The sequence below is a fragment of the Cynocephalus volans genome, chromosome 1, assembly GCF_027409185.1.
Source record: "Cynocephalus volans isolate mCynVol1 chromosome 1, mCynVol1.pri, whole genome shotgun sequence".
NCBI classification, from domain to species: Eukaryota; Metazoa; Chordata; class Mammalia; order Dermoptera; family Cynocephalidae; genus Cynocephalus; species Cynocephalus volans.
Window position 1 is genome coordinate 116,381,517 of NC_084460.1, and position 27,669 is coordinate 116,409,185.

General features: G+C 33.3%; 1 protein-coding gene across 5 annotated transcripts in view; it reads left to right on the forward strand.

Annotated features, from left to right (window-relative positions):
- OPA1 (OPA1 mitochondrial dynamin like GTPase) overlaps nt 1-27,669 on the forward strand; it is a 104,957-nt gene that overhangs the window by 16,520 nt on the left and 60,768 nt on the right. For 2 of the 5 annotated variants that reach the window (XM_063091727.1, XM_063091737.1), the window contains exons 2-11: nt 2,325-2,643; nt 3,290-3,386; nt 4,587-4,694; nt 5,198-5,251; nt 5,962-6,029; nt 15,409-15,519; nt 20,385-20,438; nt 24,074-24,178; nt 25,887-25,973; nt 26,882-26,995. In XM_063091727.1, the coding sequence (XP_062947797.1) occupies nt 2,325-2,643; nt 3,290-3,386; nt 4,587-4,694; nt 5,198-5,251; nt 5,962-6,029; nt 15,409-15,519; nt 20,385-20,438; nt 24,074-24,178; nt 25,887-25,973; nt 26,882-26,995 (1,117 nt within the window). The remainder of the gene's footprint in view (nt 1-2,324; nt 2,644-3,289; nt 3,387-4,586; nt 4,695-5,197; nt 5,252-5,961; nt 6,030-15,408; nt 15,520-20,384; nt 20,439-24,073; nt 24,179-25,886; nt 25,974-26,881; nt 26,996-27,669) is intronic. The other 3 variants (XM_063091752.1, XM_063091744.1, XM_063091759.1) reach the window with 3 other exon arrangements.

Here is a 27,669-nt window from a genome sequence, read left to right on the forward strand (position 1 = left end):
TTTTTAATCCAGTCAGCCAGTCTGTGTCTTTTGATTGGGGAATTTAAGCCTTTTATGTTAAGAGTTGTTATTGAAAAGTGTTGATTTAATCTTAGCATTTTACTGATTATTGTTTGGATGTCTTAGGTGTCTTTTGTTCCTTTCTTTCTGATTTACTATTTGTTTTCTGTATAATTAGTTGGTTCCTTGGGTTGTAGATAGGCTTTTTATTTGTTTGTTTTCTCTTCATGGATGCCATTTTTATTATACTAGTGGGTTTTGATTTTTCTTGAGTTTTTATGGCAGCAGTAGTTGTTTTTCAGGTACCAAACCGAATACTCCCTTGAGAATTTCTTGTAAGGGTGGTCATGTGGTGATGAACTCCTGCAGTTTTTATTTGTCTGAGAAGTATGCTATTTGCCCTTCATTTCGGATGGACAGCCTTGTGTGGTAGAGTATTCTTGGGTAGCAATCTCTGTCTTTTAGTATTTTGAATATATCATCCCATTCCTTTCTGGCTTTTCGGGTTTGTGATGAAAAGTCTGATTGGGGCTCCCTTATAGGTGATTTGACACTTCTCTCTTGCAGCTTTTAAGATTCTCTCTTTGTCTTTGAGTTTTGCCAGTTTGACTATAACATGTCTTGGAAAAGACCTTTTTGGTTTGAATACGTTTGGGGATCTTTGAGCATCCAGAATCTGAAGATCTGTGTCTTTTCCAATAACTGGGAAGTTTTCTGCTACTATTTTGTTGAATATGTTTTCAATGCAGTTTCCTTTTTCCTCCCCTTCTGGAATACCCATGACTCGGATATTTGAGCTCTTTAGGTTGTCTGATATCTCTCTTAGATTTTCTTCAATGCTTTTAATTCTTTTTTCTTTTTATTTGATCTGCCTCTGTTATTTCAAACAGCCCATCTTCAAGGTCAGAAGTTCTCTCTTCTGCTTCTGCAAGCCTGCTGGTTAAACTCTCTGTTGTGTCTTTTATTTCGTTGAATGAATTCTTCAGTTCAGCAAGGTCTGCTACTTTCTTTTTCAGGGCATTGATTACCTCGTACATTTTTTCTTTCAGATACTGTATACTTTTCCTCATTGCATCATGTTGTCTAGCTGAATTTTCTTGTATCTCATTCAGTTTCCTTAGAATTATCACTCAAAATTCCTTGTCAGACATTTCAAGGGCTTCTGGTTCTATAGGATCTAGAGCTTGAGAGTTATCACTCTTTGGTGGTGTACTTTCTTGGTTTTTCATATTTCTGGTATCTTTCCTCTGATGTTTAGTCATTGTGGCAGGGGGTTTCACAGTCCACTGGTTTGACAGTATTGTCTGGCTAGGATGTAGCTCGGGTTTCCAATTTGTATGGCTACCTCAGTGTCTGCTCAGTTGGCCACTAGTGCCTTGTGTGTGTGGTTGTCTCGGGTCCTGGCCCTCTCCATGGAGCTGCCTCTCTGATCAGCATGCACTCAGCCGGGCTGCTGGGTCACTTGCCAGCACCACAGGGCATGTGGTCTCTGCGGAGCTTCTGCCTCCCCTGCTGGATGTCTCCCTGCTCCGCGCACACTAGGCCGGGCCGCAGATGGAGTCTGTTGGCAGTGGTTAGGCCTACTTGCTGGGTTGCACACTGGCATCTCAGGGCGTGTGGTCTCTGTGGAGCTTTGGCGGTGGTGAGGCCTACCTGTTGGGTTGCGTGCTGGCACCGCAGGGCGTGTGGCCTTTGTGGAGCTTCTGCCTCCCCTGCTGGACGTCTCCCTGCTCTGCATGCACTGGGCCGGGCTGGGGATGGAGCCAGGTGGCAGCAGTGAGGCCCGCCTGCTGGGTCATGCACTGGCACCACAGGGCATGTGGTCTCTTCGGAGCTTCTGCCTCCCCTGCTGGATGTCCCCCTGCTCTGTGCACACTCCGAATAGCTGTTATTGAAATAAGTTCCCATCTTTTCTCTTTCCAGTTTTAATTCCTTGGAGCAGAATTATAGCCCACATGTAGTAAATTAGAGTGCAGATTCTGGAGTCCCACTGCATGGATTTAAATTCTGCCTTTACTCCTTATGTCAGTGTGTACTTGGGCAAATTGTTTATGTCTTTGTGCCACCTTTACCCCTTCCGTAAAATGGGATAATCCTAGTACTTTCTTCATAGGATTATTAGCAAGGCTAAATGAGCTAGCACATGCTGCAGCAGTGCCAAGCACGTAAGAAGTGGTTAATAAATGTGAACTTTTGTATGACATATTGACGTTGTTCACGTGTATGTGTGTGCGTTTTCCCTTTAGTATATTGCTCTTTTTATTGTCATTTCCTTTGTGTTGTTACCTGTCTGATCTTTCTCCCATACTCATTTTTTTTTTCAGTGAGGTCTGCCAATCCTTAGTGAAACATAACTCTGGAATAAAAGGAAGTTTACCATTACAAAAACTGCATCTGGTTTCACGAAGTATTTATCATTCACATCATCCTACCTTAAAGCTTAGAAGACTCCAATTAAAGACATCCTATCAGCAGTTTTCTTCTCTAACTAACCTTCCTTTACATAAATTGAAACTTTCTCCAATTAAATATTGCTACCAGCCCCGCAGGAATTTTTGGCCAGCGAGATTAGCTGCAAGACTCTTAAAACTTCGATATCTCATACTAGGATCTGCTGTTGGGGGTGGTTATACAGCCAAAAAGGTAAGTTTAACTTTCGTATGGTTTTTCCAGTTATTCCAGCATGATTATTTTAAGTTTTTATAGCATGTCATTTTTCTTTAGTGTAGTAGAGTATAATTAAATGTTTAAACATTTATTGTATGTCTCTACTGTTTACTAGATTGTTTTAATGGCATTAATAGGAAAATGCCTTCTGAATCTTAGTTTTAAGTATAGGAGATAAAAATGGCCTAGTAGAAGGAGCACTGAGCTGGGAGTGAAAACACCTGGGTTTGGTTTTGAGCTTTGCCATTTAGTAACACAGATGAGAAAGTTAGGTGGCATGCTCCCATAGCCACTTTTTGGCAGCTCTGGGACCAGAGGCAAGGTGTCCTGTCTCCTGGTCTGTTTTATTTCTAATCCACAGTGTTGTTTAAAGCCAAATCATGAAACCTGTTTGAAGTAGTACTCCATTTTGAATTTCTACATTTTTCATATTTAGTAGAGAAGTATTTACATGTCTTATATGCTTGCTAGCTAATTTGTTTTTAGAAGAGCTGAGGCCACTTAATTTTTTTTTTAAATGCATCATCACTCTTCGTAGATTAATGTTTTAATAAAATAATTTTTATTTACAGTTTTATGTGGCATTCAGAGCATCTGATTGACATACTTTCTTATCTTTTAGACTTTTGATCAATGGAAAGATATGATACCTGACCTTAGTGACTATAAATGGATTGTGCCTGACATTGTGTGGGAAATTGATGAATATATCGATTTCGGTTTGTATCATCACCAGGAAAATACTTTTTTGGACCATTTCTTTAGGAAAGAGAAATAGTTGCATTGAGATACTTTCTTAACTTGTAACTCTAATATACAACATTGTATTTTAATGATAAAAGTAATAGAATATCAAAGGAAAAATTTTGTACAAAAAAGGGTGTCCAATAGTCCATTACTTTAAAATAGCTGCCACTGACCTTATGGAGCATTTTCTTTTAATTGTGCTTATTATGTGAATATGGTTAATATTTTAGTTTTTCCTTTAAAAAATTATAGTCATAGTGAACATACACTTTGGTATCTGCCTTGTCCTTTGCTACCTAACACATTTTGTTAGCATTTCCTTGCTGCCAAGTAGTCTTTATAAACATCAGTTTTCAGCATTGTGTAATGTTGCCCAGAACATACGAGCATGATGCACTTATCTAGCGCCTTTTGATTGGATACCTTGGTTACCTCTACTTTTTGTCTAGAGTGATTTCTCCCCTTGGTCAGCCACTGTCCCCTTTTTAAAATAGGTAGATGAGAAAAAGTATATTTGATAACTATGACTGCCAGTAATTCATGGTGATCTTTTAAAAAACTTTTTGATGAAATTATTTTCCTCAGTCCCTTTTTTAAGACATTATCCAATTTCTTACCTAAGGTATATATAGAAGTAGAATTAATCTCTACATGTACTTATTTACAGCACTTTTTAAAGATAAAACTGTGCTATGTTGATGAAGGTATTTGCAGGAAAAGCACACTTTTCAAGCCCTTTTTTTTTTTTTTTTTTTTTTTTTTGTCGTTTTTTCGTGACCGGCACTCAGCCAGTGAGTGCACCGGTCATTCCTATATAGGATCCGAACCCGTGGCGGGAGCGTCGCCGCGCTCCCAGTGCAGCACTCTACCGAGTGCGCCATGGGCTCGGCCCTCAAGCCCTTTTTCTAATACAAGTATTCGTAAGAGCTTTTCAACTTGATATATTTGCTAGTATCGCAGTGTAGTGGCTAAGAGCTTGGATCCTGGAGCTAGACTGCCTGGGCTTGGACCCTGGCTCCCACACCTTCTTGCTATGTGCTCCAGTTTCCCATGTGTAAATGGAGTTAATAATAATAACCATTTTGTAATGTTGCCATGAAGATTAACAAGTTAATATTTTTATATCGGACACATATCCTTATTTTGAGACTATTTGTTTTGATCTTCCCCAGAAAAAATTAGAAAAGCCCTTCCTAATTCAGAAGACTTTGCAAAGTTAGCACCAGACTTTGACAAGATTGTTGAAAGCGTCAGCCTACTGAAGGACTTTTTCACCACAGGTAAGGAAGGACCTGTTTGATTTCATTTAAAATTTGAAGAACCACAGAGGAAAAATACATAGTAGTGTTTGTGTATACCCATCTTTTAAATTAAAACATTTAGTACAAATGAAAATCAGGTTTTTTTTAAAAAAAGATAAACATAGAGTTTTGTTGCACAGTGGCTTTAATCTTTGCTTAAGCTCAATAAAGTGAAAATAGATAAGAGCTTAAACATGTTTGGCTTTAGTTAGTGAAGGAAAAACATATCACTAGTTCTTGACAAGTAGATGAGACTTCCTTTGTATTTGCTTTTCATAATTGGTAGAGCCAATTTGGTGATTTTAAAACAAATTTAATTATAATGGACCATAATGAGTAGAATTTATAAAGATTAATCCTGGCATATTTGCCCGGTTACTGCCCTTTCGTGATGTAAACCTGAGATCTCAGACATCTTTGTTGACTCATTCCTTCCTGTTAAGTTTTACATTTCTATTTCCCCTTTTGCTGGTTTTTCACAGGTCACAAATTGGTTAGTGAAGTCATAGGAGCTTCTGGCCTACTTCTCTTGTTAGGTGTGTAAACAGACATTTTTGCTGACCTTATCATGCCTTTTAAATGCTTCTAATAAACTAGTTGCAAATAAAATTGCAGGCCAAATTTATAATACCGCTTAGGCTGATTTTTAAAACCCCAGAACTATATTAGGCAAACTCATTAGCCTTTAGGTGGAAATAATAAAATAATTACTTTGTGATAAAAATAAATTACCTAAATATATATGTATGTTATAAGATTAAAGCTATTAAAAGAAAATTTGCTTAGCCAAAATATTTTCTTGAACTAGATCTTATTGTTTTTGATAATTGAAATGAAAAGTAATGTTAGTTTGTCTCATCTGCCCTGTCATAGTTGACATTTTAAATTTGTTTTCCTATTATATATGGTCTGTAATGGCAGAGGTATATGGCCAAATTGTAAGTACTCTCATGTAAAATAATCCTCAACAAAGATTGTCTAATTTTTTTTATTGCAGTTTTCAGTTATATATTTTTAAATAGGGTAAACATGCTATAACTGCTATCATATTTTTTATTTTCTACATAGGTTACCACTAATGTTTAAGAATAAAACATTATTACCACTAAAAATAAGAATTTGATACTTTGAACCCGAGTTGCTATAAATATCCATGTACCTTTTAATTAATTAGACATAATTTGGTATTTAGCTTAGTCTGTTGACATCACTGGAGAATTTAAAGGATTTCTTATTTATCTTTAAGGTTCACTTGGAGAAACAGCATTTAGAGCAACAGATCATGGATCTGAAAGTGACAAGCATTATAGAAAGGTATGTATAAAAGAGAATTCTTCACATAGTCTTAAAAGATTTTAAAAGTTTTTACCTTTTTAGAAGATTTGAAAATGGTAACATTGGAGGAGCAAATGCAAAAGCATCTAAGTATTACTATTCTTAGTGCAAAATGCAAGGTGTTATGTGGCAATTCTGGAAATATAATTAGAGAAGCCCATTTCCTTCAAATACATTCTGTGAAATATTAGCTTCAAGGATGTCCCCAAGAAAGGGTTTTGTTGTTAAATATGTGTGGACAAAGCTGGCTTAGACAAAATAAGCAGATTTCTATTTGCTTCACTAGGACTTCTCAGATCTTACTATATTTATGTGCATTGAAGATCTCTAAGAGGAGTCAAAATGTGTAGGGTTTTCTAGGTTTATCAACAGAATGCTTTTTCTCATGACACATCATCTAGGGACTCAGTTTCACTTAGGGAAAAACATTAAAGGGAATAGAAAGTGGGTTATTAGGCAGTAAATCAATTTTCTTATATTGAGATTCAACTAAGTTGAGTGTGTATGGGGTTATTTAGAATGTGTCAATTTCAACACATATGCATTGACAAAATTCATGTGAAAGTTATAGAAGAATTGCTGTTGTAGAATAACATACTGCTCTGTATTTATAATAATATGTTTACCTGACATTTTCTTAGTCTTCACATTTTTCTGTCTTTTGGAATTGGTAAAATAACTGACTCTTTGGAAGTTTTTTTAGAAAATAATACTTAGATAAACAGAGTAATGTAAAAAATATTCCATGAACATTTAAAACTTTAATATGGAATATGTAGCTTTTATACTGAAGGTTATTGTTTTTTAATACATCAGAGGAAATAATTTTATGTTTATTTGGGGAGCAGGAAGAAGAAATAATTTCTATATATAGGTTTCTATCTCTTTCCCTGTCCTTCAACTTTGAACTTTTTACAAGATATTCCAAATTTTAATTATATTTCAAAAGATTTTTTTTCTTTTGCCTATTTTATCTTTCAGAGAAAACATTTCAGAATATGAGTATGTGTTTTTGCCTTTTAATTTAATCTTTTTTGATACAATTTGAATTGACACTATTTTAACCAAAGGACACTCTTGGTTATTCATGCTACTGGGGGAAAAATTAAATAGAAATTAGCCTAATACACGCAGCTTATTTTGAGCCAAAGCTTTGTCCTTAAGGCAGTTAAACTTAATGTGCAGAGACAAGCTAATCTAAGTGGGGAGAGGGAACCTTAGTTACAGGTGTGGTAGAGGAGTTGGTTCTTTGAATGACAAGATTTCTTTTTGCCTAAATCCGTTAGGGGAGGTCTGCATATCTGTTTTCTTTCTGAGATGGTCCAGGATCACTTTGGTGAATAAAAAACCTGCTTCAGGGTTTGACTCAGATGATTTCCTTAAAACCCTGCTAAGGTGATAAACGAATAATCAGTAATTGACTAGGAGTTCTGCAATACAGAAACAGCAAGAAAGTGTATCTTGGAATTTAATTATATTAACAAATTTTCGTTTATACAGTAGAAATGCCAGTAAATTTATTGCTTTATGTTATAATTTACTCCTTTGCTTGTCTGACAATAAATGCCCCTTGTAGACTTTTCATTTTTTAATTTTAATTTTATTTTAATTTTTATTTTCTTTTTAAATTTTATTTTCTTTTAATTTTTTCTTAATTTATGGTGATTCTTTTTTTTTTTTTTTTTGCCCGTTACTCACCAACTTTTTTTTTTTTTCCCAACTATTTGTTATAAATACTGAATATAGAGCTGTAATTAAACCGTTTTCATTATAGGTTAAATCAAATTGTAGCAAATCCCAGAATAAAAACTTATTATGCAAAAAAAGTATCTCCAGCCCCAACTGATGATTTTAGATTCTGTTAATATATAGCATTGTGTTTCCATGGCTTGACTGTTGCCTGTGATGTTTGAGAATAATGAACCACTCAGATAAGATGTAGATAAACTGATCTTAAGAGACTTCTTTAGAAATTGCTGGTTGAATGTAAACATGCAAAGGGAGATCTTAGCTTAGCAGTAACCTTTTTGAAATCACTCAGACATCATTTGAAAATTTGAGCAATAATCAGAGGAGGTAGGATGGCATCCAGAGTTTAGCTGTTGCCTTTTTGTTTGGTTCAATCTGAGAGCCCTATATTTACAGTAGCATTTAGGGTTTGAAGCAGTTTGGGGATAGTTTAATGGTTATCAGGTTTGTACCAAAGTTTCTGGGTAGACTTTCTCTAGAAATGTAAAGGTAAATGTGAATCAACATTTTTACAACTAGAACTAAAAAGAAAGAAAGAATAAAAAAAGGTTTATCCTTTCTAATAGGAAAACACATCTGGAGAACTGCTGGCAAGTAGAGGAACAGTTAGGACCACTCAACGTCAACTGAAGTGAAAGTGGCAAGGAGTTGAGGGGAACACAGGTGTCAGATAGTTTGACTTGTCAGATGGAATGAACAACCTGATGAACTGATTACCTGTGGTTTCCAGCCTAGGTCATTAAGCATTTAGGTGTTCTAAAAAATTGTAATAGAGGTCTTCAGAAAGTCTGCAGAAAGCATATATTTCCATATAATGCTGCACAGTTTAAACATTAAGTTTCTTTGATTTTGCCTGGATTTATATCCCTTCAGTTTGTGGACACTAGTTATTTATGTTATGTTGATCAAAACTTTTATATGTATCTTCAATTAATAAAACATTTGAAAAATAGTAAAACCACTTTATTTTAACCTAACTTAAACTACTTTATTAAGGTATGATTAACATGCAGTGAAACCACTTTTTAATAAGTGCTTCTTGTTAATCAAAAGTTTTAAAACTTGTGTCCACTGGAAGAAAATATTATAAAGCCCTTGATGTGAACTGCGTAATATTGTCGCGATCTGGAGACCTTCAGAACTACCTGAAGGCAAATTGGGAATTGGAGTGGTGAGCCTAATTTCATTTGATTTGTAAATCAGTAGATTTTTGTATATCAGTCATAAAATATATAGGTGACAAGACCACTTAGTGTATCTCCTTTTTTAGATTCTGCAAGATTGTTGTGTTCTAGTGAAAGTTGATTTGCCAAATGAGACATTATCTGTGCTTTTGTTTTATCTTGTTTCTGATTGGTCATAAGCATTTCACAGAAAAAGGATAGGGACATTCTGAAGGTAACAAGTACAGTTATAACGTACAGAAAATATTTGAAGGACTTTTTAAAGACCCAAATCATGAAAAGTAGTATTATTGTTTTAAATATAATTATTAAATGATAATACATTAATGTTCTCCCTCTCCACACATTAGTTACTCTAATTTTTACTTTTACGGTTTATGTTGTACCTCTTATCTGAAATATCTCTCTTGTTTCTTTTCTACCTACCTTATTCTTCTACCTGACAAATTTCCACTAATATTTAAATCACAGGTCAATTGTCACCTTCATGAACTCTTCCATAACCATTTTAGTTCTGTTAATTATACTCTTCTCAATGCTTAAACACTTACCACATGAAACACTGTTTACTTTGGCTTGTGTTCTTAGTATTTAACGGGCCATTTCTGTCACTAAATCTCTGTTCTCAGAGCACCTCGGATAGTGTTGAGCTCTTAGCAAAATTAGTTGATTGATTTAACTTGGCAGAAGAGAGGCTAATTAACAGTAAGTAAACTTGGTTGATGCCAACAAGGGAGGGACCAAAGATTTTTGCTCTAATTACTTGTGAATTCTTCTTGGCCTTCATGTTTGGCAGCTATTGAGAACTTGGCTATAAAAGTAGTTTGTGTACTTGGTATTCTGAATTGTAATAAAGCAGTGTTGCTTAAGTAGGATTTACATTTGTGAGATTCCTTATGCAAAAATAATTTAACTGCGGCGAAATTAAATTCTTACAACCAGCACCATCAAGTACCACAGGTTCAGGAAGTGGTATATTTCCTGAGCAACTGACAGCTAGCAGCTATACTTCGTTAGATTCTTAACTAGATGCCAAACCACTTGTGTACTGGAGTGTAGTAGATAGGAAGCTGAGGGATCAGAGGAAGAAAAGTAGGGAGTATCTGCATGAGCTAAAGTGGAATGGCAAAAGTCTTACTTTAATTCACAGTGAGTGGTAAGCACACTGCCCATATATGTTATTCAAGAAACAGTAAATATTTTTATTTAATATGTACATATATATAACACTGTTTTTAGGTAACAATTTAGAAAAATGGTATTTAGTAGAAATAGTAGTATTGATAACTATTGATAATAGTCAAGCTGTTTCGTTCATCTCTTAAAATTATTTGTAAAAGTTGTCCTAATAGTAAAATGGGATGTGGTATTTCTGGATGGAGCAAGTTAAATAATCCCAAGTGGAAAGACCTATATCCTTCAGATAACCAATAATAAACATTTTTCAGTTGGCTATAAATATCTTCAACAAAATTACATATTACTCAGAGGGAAAAATAGTTCTTTTTAACTAATCCGATGGCAGAACTATTCAAACTTTGAAAAGTTATTTAGTACTTAGGAATATTTTTTAGATGGAAGGGGAAAGAAGTCCTCACTTTCATTAAGTTCCTTTGCTGGACCAACCAAAATTACTACAAAACTTCTAAAGCAGCAGTTGGCAAACTTTTCCTTACAGGACCAGATAGTAAATATTTTAGGCTTGCAGGCAATAATGTCTCTATAGACTGCTCTGCCAGCCCACCATAGTTTGCCATCTCCTGCTCTAAAGGGCAATTTAAATGTGCCTTCTATTGTATTATAGTATTACCATTTTTCCTCTTTTAAATGTAGATTGAACCTAATGGGTCAAAGGCACTTTGAAAATAGTGAGACTGTATTACAGGATGGTATCAGATGCAGAATTAGGAGTCACAATGCCTAGATTCAGATACTGCCTTGCCTGCTTTCTAAACTATGTAGTCTTGGGCAAGTTACTTTAGTGTCTCTTGAGTTTTTGGTTTCCTCTTCTGTAGAAGGGGAAACCCCTACCTGATAGGGTTGTTGTGAGGATTATATAAAGTCCTTTAGCTTAAGACCTGGCACTGATAAAACTAAATAAATGTTGGCTTTTAAGAGGAGGAAAAGAAAGAGGATTTTTATGAAAATGATCATTTTCTTCCACTTTAAGATATTGTGTGAGTTAACAAGAGTATTTCTTCTCACTTTTCTTCTGTGGCGTCATTTCTGGGGATTGTGAAAAATGGGAAAATGGGTTGTGGGGTTAATGTGCTTACTTACATTTTTAGGAACCAATTTGGATTTTATGCTAGAAACTTTAAATTATTATTAAGTAAAAGTAGATAATGATTTGGTTCATTTGAGCAACAAACATGTGCCAAGCCCTCATGTATGTGCTGGCTGTAACACATCTCGTGTTCAGACCTTATTCTAGGTGCTAGGTATAAAAATGAAAAGGATATGGACCTTATTTTGCTGTAGAATTTGTAAATACTGTTAGAAATAATAGTATTATAAATGTACTCACATATGAGGCTACTTCAAAAAGTTCACGGAAAAATAAAATTAAATGATGATGTGAATCTTTCTATGAACTCTTTGAAGTGTTACCAAACTCAGATCTGGCCGCCCGCCTCCTTAAGAAGAAAAAAAACTCAGAAGTTAAATGGTTGGTGTTTGAAAAGCAGATGTATTCAGCTGAAGGAGATGGTAGGCTAGCCCATCTCAATGATTTAGATTTACTGAGGGGTTTTCGAAGGAAGGATTGAGGGAATGGAATGTGGGAGGTGAAAAGCAGGAGAGAAGGAGATGTGAGTTATGAGGGGTCCATGTCTATGGGTCAGGTACAAGGTCTTGCCCAGGCCTCGTCTGGTTTCTGTTCTCATCTTTGCTATTTTCTCAGGACCCCACAAGATTTTGATTTTCCCTGGTATACTTGGCGGTACCCAAGGTCAGCTTCCAGTCTTTTGGCCTTGATCATTTCTCAAAATTCTACAAGTCTCAAAGAAAGAACTGTTAGCTTTGCAAAGTACTAATTAGCTTCTTTGCCTTGTTTTCCTACTTAGCAAGCAAGATAAGAAAGTCAGAGGATGGGAGGAGAGAATGGAGAGAAAAAAACTGTCCTTTTTAACCCCCTGCTCGGCCCTGCAGCTCAGGCAGTTTTAGGTCCCAGCATGGCTTCAGTCTTGCTCACTCCAACAGTATTAACCTTTGTATGAGGTACTTAAAATTGTCTTACTTAGTCTGTTCAGGATGATATAACAAAAATACCATAAACTGGGTAGCTTATCAACAACAGAAATTTATTTCTCACAGCTCTGAAGGCTGGGAAGTCCAAGATCAAGATGCTGGCAGATTTGTTGTCTTCTGATGGCCCTTGTCCACACAGGACGCAAGAGGCTAGGCAGCTTTCTGGAGCCTCTTTTATAAGGGTACTGATCCCAGAGCCCTCATGACCTAATCACCTCTCAAAGGCCCCACTTCCAATAGTATTACACTGGGGATTAGGTTTCAACATATGAATTTGTGGGGAGACATTTAAGATTATTTAAAATCTTTTCTACCAAACTCATTAACTTTTAGGCTCATGGCATTTTCAGTTGATATTTCGGTTTCTGGACTTGTTACTGATTTTCTTGATCTGATGTTATAATTTTTTTTAAAAATTGAGAACATTGTGTATGAAATATAAGACTGAAAACTGCAGTGTCAAATTCACAATACCAGAAGATGTTTAGAGAGTATATCAACTGCAGTTGTTAACATAACAATTACTGTATTTTATATATAATATATACTATTTTAAAAATAATTATTCATGTAATTTCTTGAGGGATAAATGTCCAAGTTAGGGAAAATATTTGTTGAGAAAAATGTCATACATCTGAGGAGTGTATCTTGCACTGTAGGTACATATTTCTTCCCCTTCCTGTTGCTCATGGCCTTAGCTTAGAAGCTGTATAGCTCATCACTTGATATTTAGGGTGAGATTTCATGCCTAAAATTGGAGAAAGGCAACCTCGTTAATTTCAACTGTCTTCATATAGCAGTGTTTCAATAACAAATTTGGAAGGAAAGTGAGGTGTCACTAGAAAGAGGGTGTTTTCTGTTACCAGACAGTTGTATATAGATATAAGTAATGAATTAGGGAGGGATGTTCAAGCTATACATAGGAATCGTGTACCTGATAGACCGTCAGAGTTAAGAAATATGTAATATTTTCTCACTGCTTTGGCATTTTTTAAATTAGAATACTGGCAGTATATAAATACAGCAAGTATACTGCTGTATAAACCAATATAGGAAGCCTTCTTTAAAGGGAATGGTTTTGAGAAATCTAAACACTTAGATGATTGGAAGAAGTGATTATGATAAGTGGCCAAAGGAATAAAAATAAGTCAGATTACTTTTCTTTCTACTTGATGAAAAGCAGTGATATTTTTAAAATCACAAAAAATTATGGGAATGAAGTGAATAGTGAGTTAGTTGGCATTGTCTTTTTTTGATAGATTTGTCAGTGACCATAAAACTGATTTACTTAAAACATGTGTTTAAAGATAACTTCAGGTTTTATAAATATATTTTCTACTACTGAGTCTGGAAACAAATGTTGAAATTTCACTTGTCCTGTGGAAAAAATCAATTAGGTTCATCCTTTGATTAATAGTAAATTAACCAGTTTCATTCATTGTCTGATATTGGCAATGATCATAGCCTAGTATATTAAAAAGAAGAATTAAACAAAATTAAAATTTCCCAAATTGTATGTTAATTTTTCTTTAATTTAAAATGTTTTACTATAATACTAACTTTTCTGTTTGTATTTAATTCTTTTCTGGAAAACTTGTATGTTTATTTAAGTCTTTGGGCTATATAAGGTGGATTAAGTAATTAAGCCTCTGGATGAGTCTACTAATTAAATTTTGGATGTTATGTAAACCAGTATGTGTATGAAATAATAAATAATAAGTGTATTATTTTAGAGACTTTTTAATTATGCAAAATAAAATGTTTTTGGTATTCATTTAAGAAAACTCAAGCTATTTAAAACTCCTAATTTAGATTATTTAATACATATTAATTTTTCTAATTTTTAAAAATTTTTATGACTTTTAAAGCTCAGCACATTATTCTCCCAGAACATTATTCTTATACAAATTAAATAGTTACCTCATTCACTGGAACTTTACATTTTAGTATTTCTAATTGAGAAAATAAAAGGCTTGTGACACTGTCAATTCTTAGTTGTCTTTTCCTTCACATTTCATGAGATCGATTATCTATAGGCCAGCAATTACAAATACTGTACAGAAAATGACATGTATTTTAAATATCATACCACATATGAATATGTTGTAATAAAAATTGTACCAGTTTAACATTTTATGATTATTAAATGAAATGAATTTTAGAGATAGAAAAGGGGATTATTTTATGCATAGCTCTAAACTGGTTTTTGTTTCATTTTTAATTTTCATAATATCTGCATTGTCTGTGAATCTTCATTATGTTCTTTTATAGTGCTTTTGGGTAGTAACTGACATATGCTTGGCTATATTCTCAGAGGCTATTCTATTTAATGTCAAAACAGCTTATAAAAAGTGAAAATTCAGTCAAACTAGTTATTTGATGTTATATAAAGTAAAAATAGAACCTAAAACTTTATTTTTAGTTAATAAAAATAACCCTAAATTTTAGTGAAATAAGCTTATGTGCAAAGGCATATAGAATGTATAAATTAATGTAAAGCCTTAATTAACTTGATGCTAGAAAACTCAAATTAATAGGGTTTTGAGGGACTGTAATCTTTAACCGAAGATATTAGATACCAAGGAAAAATATTTAGTTAAGAATAATTTAATAGGTAAACAAGCTGTTATGATCCTCCAATTAGTCTTATGAGAATTATGGTTGAGACTTAGAAGATTTATGCCTGTAAGATCAACACTGTTAAAAAATCAGTTCTGGTGTTTTTCCCCCATATGTTTCAAGTCAGGAACATACGCTAAAATACAGTGGCAATTCAAAAATAAGGGTTGAAATATTTGTTTTCTTGATTTTCCTGTTACCAGGAATTTTAATGATTTACAGTACCACCTTCCTTGAGCATTCCAGTTAGTCTAGGTTTTACTGTGTTAATATTGTATATCTGGCTCGTTTTATTCAGCACTTATTATTGCATCTTCCTTTTCACTTTTTAAACTATACTGTTTTATTTTTCTGAGAATCTAATTTTACTGAGGGGAAAAATGGAAATGCAGTACAGAGCCCGATTGTATGATGGCTTTAAAGGTACATGGGTTTCCATTTTGGTTTTAAGCTATCCATCCCTCCCTTTCTTACATCTGTTCCTTTTTTGTGCCCTTTGGTTTAACATTGTTCTCCTCCCCAATTTTCCTCTTCTCCTCATTGTAAACTCATGGCAGGGTCTGCTTGGTGAGCTCATTCTCTTACAACAGCAAATTCAAGAGCATGAAGAGGAAGCACGCAGAGCCGCTGGCCAATATAGCACGAGCTATGCCCAACAGAAGCGCAAGGTGATGGATGGTGTAAGGGGGCTACTGATATGTTCACACTAATCAGCCATTTCTGCCGAGATCATGTCACCTTAATCCATTCGTGGACTCCAATTATGAGAAATTATTTTTGACCAACTAAAAATATAAAAGATACATTATATAGATATGTAACTTTCTGGGAATGGGTAGTATAGATAAAGCCCAAAATATCAAGCTCAAGCATAGGAAATTAGTTTCTGCAAATTAGATTATTGGTGAGGGTCTGTGGATTTGTATTTAGAATAAAATTATGAATCACTGTTTTTGTGGTCACCCTAAATTTGTAGCCAACTTGTCTTCTTACTTGTTCTCCAAGTTTTTATTTCTAAAGTGAAAAGGATAGCTGTAGATGACCAATGTAAATAATTTAAAGAGTGAAGTTTATTTGTTTTAGCTAAAACTTATCAACTGGCAATATTTATATTTTTATAGAAGAAAACTATTTTGGCTTAACTTTTGGGCAAAGGCTTGCAGTTCTTATACACTTTGATAAATGTTGCATAAATTTTCCACATTAATCAATAAGGTGAGTGCAAAAAATTTTCACCTTGGACCACTGAGGGATTGAACACTAGAAATTTGATATAATCCTTATCACTAAAGAACAGATTCCAATAAAAAGCATAAATTTATACAAATATTTGGTTGTTAGTGCAGTGAAGAGATCTTTAAAAATATGGTTTTGGCTGTTAGGTAATCCCACAGGGTAGATCCCAAGGTTCATGTTCTGAAGAGAATTTTAGATCAAAGTAAAATAAATGTAATGATTTTAAAATTATACTCTGAGATCTTGAAACCAGCTAGTTATGTTACATCTATTAGATCAAAAAATCTTTAAAGTGATATACAAACTTTATTTAGGAGAAAAGATTGTCATATAATTAACTTCCTGTAGGTTATGGTATTTAAATCAACTAATATTATAGATAATGTCAGTGCAATAATTCTGCTGGCTAACCTTATCTCATTTGGTGGTGGTTAATATTTGAGAGCATTTATCATAATTCCATTTATTTTTTCAGTGTTACTTCCTGGCTTTTCTCAATTCCATGGCTGTGGAATCAAGTCCTGTATATGGTTTAGTTTTCAGTGAATAAATAACAGAAGTAGAAAAAGAAAATAATAAGCTGTCTTCCTACATGGTTAAATTGAAGTAGATGTGTTAATCCAGGGAGGGACTTATTTTAAATGGTACTTTAACATTTTTTGTTCTGTATGCTGTGAGTGTACCATTTAAATATTCTAACAAATTGGATGCTCAGGCTGAGCTGTCCATTCCTTAGTTTTGTTATAGAGAGAAGGGGGAGTAGCTAGTATGTTCTGGTATGTTACTTAGAAATATAAATATAGTTCTAATTACAAGTTTTTCTTAAGTGTTTTTCCAATAATGCTATAATAATTTGAAATGAGTCTCATAGACCTGCCATTGTAAGATTCTAAGATGCAATTTAAGATTATCGATGTGCTTTTGAATCTGACAATTGAGAAGATATTAGTAATGAGTACCGATTCATTTTCTGCATTGCCAAAGATTAATGTTCATTTTAGGCCTACTTTAGTAATCTTTAATTGGCTCAGAGACATTGCTACTATTTCTGAAATTTATTTGATTATTGATTTAACACCTTTATGCCTCCCTTTCCCTATTTGTAAAATAGACTGACATGACCGTAACTTCATCTGTTTGTATATTAAGGTACATTTACTGTAGTACCAAATAGGCCTGGTCCTGCCCACTTTGTGATTACCTTGTGTAAAAGTAAACGGACTTTAAAAATAATTTACATTCTTCTGTAATGAAATCATTCCCTTTACTATCCTGAAAGACCATTTCCTTACTGTATCATCCCCTCCTTTCCCCCTATAGTTAGTACAGAGATGATTTTTCAGCTCTTCACTGTCATAATGATCAAAATCCTAATTCATGAGGTTTTTATCATTCCAGGCATTTGAGGTTTACTTGAGGCACAAAACACAGGTACTTCTTGTTGCTTTTTAACCATTCTTTCTCCCTTGCCTTCTTAAAAATATAAGTAGGTCTGCATTTTTTAGTATCCTAGTAACTACCAGGCTTTTCCTGATTCTTCTAAGCAAGAGTGCTTAATTAGACAGTAGAATAAAACTTCCGTTGGTAAATTTGCCTCCTATGGATTTGTGCACATACGTAGAAATTTTTACGACCATTTTATATATGTATTTCAGTATTTCAGAATGGCCACAATGGCTTAATAGGAAGAAATACTTAAAATTTTATAATCAGGCTTGGTTTTGTAAGGAGTTAGTAAAGGTTTTTCCTCTTTCAGCTTTAGCTTCTTTCTGCAGAGGATTCCGCTCTTTCTCCATCAGTTTCACAGCCCTGGAATTGTAGAAAAGTTCTGGTTTCAAGACCATTGATACCCATTTCTGTCAGGGTGAGTTTTAAATTAATTTCATAATGCAAACTGAATATATTAAACAACAGAACTTGAACTTATTGTTGTTTTTATGATGAATTTTACTAGTAAAGCACATCAAAATAAAATATACCCAAATTGCTAGTTAAGATGTACAATAAGTGACAGATTAAAAATAGCTTGTGCTGTTCTCTTAAGAAAATATATAAAAGTATCTTCTCATCAGTCTTTATTACTTGTTTTATAAACCTAAAGGTTTCCATCTTGTTTTCTAGAAAATATTAGGTCTGATTTTTGACTCCAACACCACCTGTCTTTTAATATAACATTAAGATTAATTTTGACATTTCATTAAACTAAACAGATAGGAAGTATGTTGGTAAACTATGCTTGAGGTATTCTTAACAATTGTGCCAGAAAGGCAAATGATAATTTAAATATTCCTAAAAATCCAAATTTATAAAAATCTTAACAGCTATGGTTACTAAATAATTAGCATAAAGATTGTATTTGTAATATTTTAATAACCTTGGACCATTTTAACTTTTTATAAACCTTTTTACTTTATAAAATTACTAACTAAATTAACCTTTTATAGCCCTTGGCTTATAGTAAACATTCTAACTTTTTCGTGTGATTGTACATCTTAGTTGTCCCAGAAGTCTACTAATATTGGATTTTATAGAAATTTAGGATATAATGCATGAAATCAGTAAATATTTACATTCAAAACTAAAACAGTTTATAGTAATATTGTTTATGTATTTCATTAATTTAGCTGCAGTTGGATAAATATTTAATGGAACAAAGTAAATCAAAGTACCTTTGAAAATGAATTGGCAATTTAATCTGCATAACACATTTTTTATGACCACACTATTACAGTATGATTGCATGCCATATGATCATAATATGGAATTATTTATCTTTTCATTGGCCTTTAAGATTTTGTTCTTTGGGTTGTGGGCTCCTCTTCAAGTTGCTTGTCTCCTCACAGTGTAGGAGGCAGTTAGTAATTCTTGTCCATTCTATACAAACACACATAGTCAAAATTTAAAAAGCTTTTATCGGCAAATCTCTGCTTGCTATACAGGAATGGGAAAACAATTAAAGTTTGTATTATCTTTTTTTCTAATTACCAAATCATTTTTGAAGATTTTTTTAGGCATAGGCTTTTAAGAAAAACAATGCTCCTATGTTTTTCAGCAAGCATTGTCATCTGTATTATTTAAATAAAAATTGGGGGAAAATTTTGAAAAAATATTTAGAAATAGGAATTGAAATCTGAAAGTAACTTTTTATAGCATGGACACGACTTATTACTGTCTGTCTCAATAAGCAAATCATTAAAAAATTTTTTCATTTATATTTGCTGCCATGATGTCTTGATCACTTAAATAGCCAGTGAATGAAGGTGAACAGGATTTAAATGAAAAAGAATATGAATTTAACTTGATTTTTTTCCTGATGAAATAAATTCATATTTATAAATTTTGATTTTCAGAAATTAGACAATTATTTTTAAAGGCTGAGAGTAACAACTTTTACACCTCACCAAGAAGTCAAAGCAGTTATTTGGATTTGACATAATTTTATTGATTATTGTATTTATATTTTTTTGTATTTTGTATTTAGAATTGTATTGTGACTACTTTAAAACTATGTTATACAATAATTTTCTTTGTTTTTTAATATTTTATCTTAGAACTCTTAGCGTTGATAGCAGTTCAAAGTAATTTACACAATACCTGTTGATTTTATTCTATTTGTTTTATGTTTGCATCACTTTTAGTTTCTTTACTTGGCTTCACTGCTACAGATGCATTCTCTATATTCTGTATATTATGGTTAGCAGAACTTGTATTGCAACTGATTTTAAAAACAAGCATCTGGCTCTGCTTAAAGCTCCAAACATGCATATTGTTTTTTGCATTTATTATACACTTCCCTACTTACGGTACAAAAATGGATAATATTTTCTTTAAAGATACACGATGACAAATAAGCTTTTTCAATACCTGCTAATGGTAACATGTATCTGATTTTCCAAAACATGTTTCTGGAGGGATATCAGTGCTTTATTTCTCCAAGTGTCTAAGTCCCTATACTTTACTACCAAACAGTCTCTGAAGAATATGGTAACCATATATGTTGATCTCTTATTTTTCTAACAAGCCTTTCCTAAGGAATGACTAGAATGGCAACAGGAAAATGATTGCTTTTTAAAGTTTATACTTCTTAATATAAAATTTTGATGAGCTATTTTTATTGATGAATACAGACAAGTATTTTTACTTTCTTAAATGATCACTTGATTTAAAGTTGCTTTGATTAAATATGCATATAAAGCCACTAGTTTTAACTCTTAATAACTTTTAAAAATTTTAGTTACTGTACATTCTATATAAACCTAATTCTACTCAACTAAATTAATTTTTAAAAAATATTTAGGTGTCAGACAAAGAGAAAATTGACCAACTTCAAGAAGAACTTCTGCACACTCAGGTAATTCTGATGAGTAAGAAAAATCAGGGACTTTTTCTTATGTTTTAATGTGAATTTGGTGATGTGTACATTTATTTTTCAACAAAGCAAAATTTGGAATGGTTTAAGGATAGAACTTTATTATCGATAGATGTAAAGGCTAATTGAGAAATAAGGAAGGAATTAGATAAGTATAGAGTTCGCTCATGTGTAAAAGCCTATTTTGAGTGAATCTTGTACTTCTAATTTTTAAAAAAACTATGAAAAAAGGGCAAAAGTCGTTTGTCTTTATAAACTTATGCTTGCATTTTTACATTGATAGGCTAATTAATTTAGCTAACATTTAAAGAAATTAGAGCTGAGTCTACCACATTGTTATAATGAGCCCTTGTGAACCTTTTACTTCACTTCTCTGAAGCCTGAAACCAATCACATAATATTTTTCTCGATATTTGTGAAAAGCTACTACTTTGAATAGCTATTTTCTTATATAGTTGATAATAAAATCACTATTAAAGACCTGTCTGTGTGGTGTAATGAGTAATAGTGCAAAATTGTCCTACCATCAATTATTCTCCATAGATAACAGTGATATACAATAATTAAGAAGTTATTTTTAAACTCTTTAGGACTTATTATCTTGGGTCTCTCTTTTTAGGGAAAAAATAAAATAAGGGGCAATCGGAATGAAATTAAACTAGTTTATTTTGAGTCACAGGTTTCCTTGATATCTATTCATTGAATATCATACCTGACTATATATTAGAATCACTAGTGCCCTGGTTCGTACCACATGTACATTTTTTTGAGGCTTCTCAGCTAGGTGATTCCATTTTGCAACAAGGGGTTAAGAATCAATCATTGGTCTCAAAGTGTGGTCCCTGGAGCAGCAGCATCAGTATTCTTTGGGAGCTTGTTAGAAATGCAAATTCTTGGCCCCATCCTATACCTGCTGTCTTAGTCCGTTTTCTGTTGCTTATAACAGAATACTTGAATCTGGGTAATTTATAAAGAAAGGAAATTTATTTTTTATACTTTGGTGGCTGGGAAGTCCAAGGTCAAGTGGGCAAATCTGGTTAGGGCCTTCTTGCTGGTGGGGACTCTCTGCAGAGTCTTGAGGTAGCACAGGGTATCACATGACAAAGGGGGCTGAGCCTGCTAGCTCAGGTCTCTGTTCCTCTTCTTATAAAGCCACCAGTCTACTCCCATGATAACCCATTAACCTATTAATCCATTAACCCATTAATCCATGAATGGATTACCAGTCACCCCTTAAAGACCCATCTCTCAATACTGCCACAGGATGGATTAAGTTTCAACATGAGTTTTGTAGGGGACAAACATTTGAACCATAGCTCCTACTGAATCAGAAACACTAGAAGTAGAACCCAACAATCTTTTAGAACTCCTCAATCTAATTCTGATACATCCTAAAGTTGGAGAATTATTGTTCTTGAGCTTTGGGGAACAGCCCAAAAGCACATCTCTGCAGAATGGCTACATACTAGCACCTGTACCAAAGAATATTTTCATCCCCAGAAAATGTGGACCCCAAAATTGATTCCATATTGACAAAGAAATGAGCCAGTGGAAATCCTACCACCCTTATATATCCATTGTTATCAGTCCTCCCACTTGTGCAATTGTAGTTGTCAGCCACTGAGCATTGACATAACAGTGTATGAGAATTCATGATATAATAAACCAAGGGATTATCTACATCAGTGATGTCCAGTAGAAATATGCCAGCCACATGTATAATTTAAAATTTTCACATTAAAAACGGTAAAAAGAAACAGGTGGAATTAATTTTAATAGTGTATTTTATTTAACCCAGTCTATCCCAAATAGTAATCAGTATAAAAAATACTAGTTTTGTTCATTTGTTTGTTTTGGCAGCTGGCCAGTACAAGGATCCAAACCCTTGCTTGACTTTGGTGTTATAACAACACACTCTCACCAACTGAGCTAACTGGCCAGTCCAATATAAAAAATATTAATGAGGTATTTTATGCTTACACCACATCTTGATTCAGACTAGCTACATTTCAAGTGCTCAATAGCTGCATGTGGCTAGTGGCTGTCAGATTAAACAGCAAAGATCTAATTCTTAGATACTACCACAGTTTCATTTTATACACACACACACACACACACACACACACACACACACACACACACACACAGAGTATTATGAGATATAAATGAAAAAGTTAAGTAAAAATATGTTTATAGCAGAATATAGCCTGTAGTTCTACTTGTCTCATACTATATAGTTCAACTACATATGTTTTTCTTTAATTTGGTTTAAGTTGCACACTCTGAGGAAAGAATCATGATTTCCTGTTATTTACTTTGTTATTGAAAGATAACAACAAACTAAAAATTTTTCTAAGAAATATTTTCCGTTGTAAAAGGTATGATATTTTAAGTTAGACATAAACATTCTGCTGATTATAGGAAGGTGATTGTTAATGTTTAGAGAAGAAATAACAGCTGGGAAAGACAATTAGAAAGGATCAAACTTATTGAGAAGAAAAATGTGTAACCAAGCAGCTAAACAAAATAACCTGTTTAAACATATTAGTCTTCCTTAAAATCTGTTTATCTCAGGACATGGAAGCTTAACAAAACTTGAAAGAATTTGAGCCTCTGAGTCAGACAAACCTATATTAAAAACCCTGTTCCTCCACCACTTACAAGCTGGGTGACCTTAGGCGGGCTACCAAATCTTACCAACCTCAAGTTCCTAATCTTAGTTTATCTTCAGCCTTATGTGGTTCCTGTGAAGGCTAAGGGAGTCAATGCATGTGAAACACATAATAAAAGGCTTTTCACATAATGCTTGCTCAGATACTACTAACTATTACTATTTTATATTATCTCTATTAAAGCATAAAACAATGTGAGGAATAGGAAGAATTTGAATTTTTGTCAAGTGACCCTGTAATGAAGACTTAAAATTTTGATATGCAGGTTGAGTATCCCTTATCCGAAATATTGTTTTTTTCAGATTTTGGAGTTGTTGCAGAATATGTACTGGTTGAGCATCCCTAATCCAAAAATCCAAAATCTGAAATGCTCCAATGAGCATTTCCTTTGAGAGTCATGTTGGTGATCAAAAAGTTTTGGATTTTGAAGCATTTTGGATTTCAGATTTTCAAATTAGGGATGCTTACCCTGTAATAGGAAATATTGCTTCTTAAAGTGTATTTAAGAACTTGCTTCTTTAAATTCTTACGTTTTTAGTATTTTTAAATAATTTAATTTTTCAATGTAAGTAGCAAAGCATTTTCTAATTAAAATAGTAAATTATTATAGAAAATGATGAACTTTACTGTTTTTATGAGGTAATATTCATAGTTTATTCTTTCATCATTTTCATAGAAGCTTTTTTAATGAAATAATTCATTTTCAGTAGGAGATAAGACTTCAGGATTTTGGAAGATTTTAATTATTAATTAATTTTTTTTTTTTACTTATTTTTGGCAGCTGGCTGGTACAGGGATCAAACCCTGAACTTTGGTGTTATCAACACCACACTCTAACCAACTGAGCTAACCAGCCAGCCCCCTGGAAGATTTTAATTTAGACAATTAATATTATCTGTTAACTCATCTTTTTTGTATGTAATTATGTGTATTATTTTGTTGCAGTTAAAGTATCAGAGAATCTTGGAACGATTAGAAAAGGAGAATAAAGAATTGAGAAAGTTAGTGTTGCAGAAAGATGACAAAGGCATCCATCATAGAAAGCTTAAGGTATTTTAAATTTGCCTTAATTTGTTCTCAGAATTTTGCCATTTAACATTGTGTGTTCATTGATACCAGTTTTTAAGGAACTGTCATGTTCTGTCATCTGTTTCTTTCTAACATAAATGCCCTTGGGGGATGGATGGTCTTTTCCTATATTAACACATTTAGCAAATTGTAATCTTCAAAGATTTGTTTTATACTGTACCCATAAAATCTTTATATTTTAAGAGTTATTTCTTGTGAGTCAGTTTATTTTTCTGAAATACCTAGTTTGTCTCTATGCTTAATTTCTGCATCTATAAAATCAGAATTGTTAGTTGGTAGATGTTTAAAATATGATTTATCATCATTGCCTTACTTGTATTTTCGGTGAATGATTAGGCCCCTTTTTTCAATTATAAAAAAAATTAATATTTTTCTCATAAGGTGAGGTTTCTTAGGCGTTTTCAAGAATTTTTGAAAAACCTTATACTGGCATTGTTATCATCAGCACATTGATAACCACCGTTATTAATAAGTGAAATCGTATTATTTCTCACCAAACCAAGTAATGTGTGCCAAATTAAGTTGAAGTAATTCTTTTAACTTAGATTTCATACAAGTAAACAGAAGTTATGTGTAGCAAAACTGTATTTAAATCATGGCACATACATTCTGTAGCCAGTATCCAAAGATATATAATTCTTGTTTAACCAACATCCATTAGTAGCCCTGACTCTAAATCATGACTGTACAAAACAGATAAACAGTATGACTTTATTTACAAGTGGCACTTGGCAGTTGAGAAAAGCCATGTCCAAGTGTATACATATGTTGAAATGGTATTTTCTCTCATAAAATGCAATGGTAATAAAAAATCTTTTGTTTATTTTTGGGTGAATGGGATGGCAGTTGCTTGCCATTTAATTATTTCTAGGTGTTAAGTGATAAAAGAAATCTCCTTGTATTGTTCTTAACTTGGCACTAAAACTTATTCTTAGTTATTAAATTCTCAATGGTACCCTCTTTTTCCAGGCCTACTTATTTGTTTATTTGTTCATTCATTCATCAAATATTTACTTGAAGCTTGTTATGAACAAGGCACCATGTTCAATCCCGGTTTTACAGGGAGAAAGAACAAAGGATATTTGCCCAGGTGCTCTCGTATTTTAGCCTGCCCAGTTGTCAGAGTATATTTAACCACTCTTACCAGTTTAACAATCTTCTTGGTGATCATTTCTCTAGTGTTATCCTTTCTTTGGGTGCTCGCTTGAGTGTGCTCTCTGTCCTTTCTCTTCTCTCTCTGTCACACACACACATACACACATGTTGCAAACTTGGCAGAGAGTAATGTCCTTGTTAGTTGGTCACCTGACTCCTTATTTGACCTTTTTGGTGTTAATAGTCTTCCTCTGTTGGGCATTTAATATTAGTGCATCAATATTAAACAGTTTCTCTCTGTTACCATTTAGAATGTTAGAAAATCCTGAATTAATGAACTATTAAATCAGTATATCTCTAAATAAAATAAACTGAATAAGAAGTGGAATTTTATTCTGTATTGTTTTAGGTTTTACTGTGAAGATGCGTTTATGTAATTGGGGAAAAACAATGCCATGATTATGGAAAAACAATTTGAATTTATTAGCTTTTTCTTCTATTGACACTTTTGTGGTATTCCTTTCTTTTCCTTTAAAGTTTTCACTGTTTTATATTATTTTTTAAAATTTCACAGAAATCTTTGATTGACATGTATTCTGAAGTTCTTGATGTTCTCTCTGATTATGATGCCAGTTATAATACACAAGATCATCTACCACGGGTAAGTAAAAAATTAATAGACAATGAACTTGCCCATTAGCAGAAAAAGCACTTTAGCTTCTCAAAAATTATGTGTATGTATTTACACATACACATATACACATATATACACAGACATATATATTTTTTGCCTATGTAATCTTAGTTATGTGGTCTGGGTGATGTCTTAAGCACTGAATATTGTTTTACTCTATTTTGGTCCATTATATGTATAAGTAAATATAAGTACCTTATATTTATATGTTATGAAGGAAAGCAATCAGACATTTGACATTATATGTTTATAATATTTGTAATGTTAAAATACCTGAATGGAGGATTAAATTAGGCATATAAATGAAATTTAACCTAATAGAATGGAAAATGTGTTTGTAAAGAGTAAACAAGCTATGGAAAAGATTTGTGGAAAGTTAGTAATCTGGTTTTAGAAACAGTGGTTTAAATTAGCTGCGTTTTTTAAATAAATATTTGGCTATAAATAATGAATACAATTAATGTTTTACTGTTTATATTTTCAGTGTGCATACACGTATCAACCATCATTTTGTTCATGGATTTTTTTTTTAAATGTTTTATTAACTGTAGATATTTTATTTGTTTGTTTGTTTGTTTGTTTATCTATCTATTTATTTAATTAATTAATTAAAAGATGACCGGTAAGGGGATCTTAACCCTTGACTTTATATTGTCAGCCTCATGCTCTCCCAAGTGAGCTAACCAGCCATCCCTATATGGGGATCCGAACCTGTGGCCTTGGTGTTATCAGCACCACACTCGCCTGAGTGAGCCATGGGCTGGCCCAACTGTAGATATTTTAAAAGACTAAATTCAGAGCAGCATTCCAAATCTATTTAAATTTAATTTGGTATCAGAAAAACATAAATAAGTATTATTTGTTTTTATGGTAAGGTTGTAGTGGTTGGAGATCAGAGTGCTGGGAAGACTAGTGTGTTGGAAATGATTGCTCAAGCACGAATATTCCCAAGAGGATCTGGGGAGATGATGACACGTTCTCCTGTTAAGGTAAGAAAGGTAGGCTAGTGAATGAAGGCTATTTGAATGAAGATCCTTAGGAAAGTAACCACTTCGATGAGGCCTGTTCATAGCGTTGAAATGAAGACTTTTAGTTAATGAAATAATTAATCTATGGTATTGGGAATCATCCCTAGTATACAAATCTGTAGGAGGCACAGCCCAGGAGGCCAGTGTGGTAGGAGCTGACTGAATGAGGGAGAGCAGTGGGAAAGGATATCAGAGGTGCAGTGGGAGGCCAGACTATACTGAGCTGTTACAAGGTCTTAGATTTTATTCTGAGTAAAATAAATAAGAGGCTGTGAAAGAGAATGAGAATATTGGAAGTGGAGTCAGTGAATATAAATGATTTTCTAGTTTTATTGTAAAAAAGAACAGAGAAATGGGGCAGTAGTAGTTGAAATATGTTGGGTCAAGGGAAAATTCTTAAAGACATATATTTGCTGATTGTAATGATCTACTACAGGAAAAAAATGCAAGAGATGGAACAATTGCAAGAGCAGAGTCGTTGAGGTGAAGGAGGCTGGGATTCAGTGTACAGGTTGTCCATATTTAGAAGCATTAACAATTCTTCCATGGTCACTGGAAGAAAGTATATGGCTACAGAGTTTTTTTATTAAACGTGTACTTACTGACCACTTAATAATGCCAGCACTGTTCTAGGC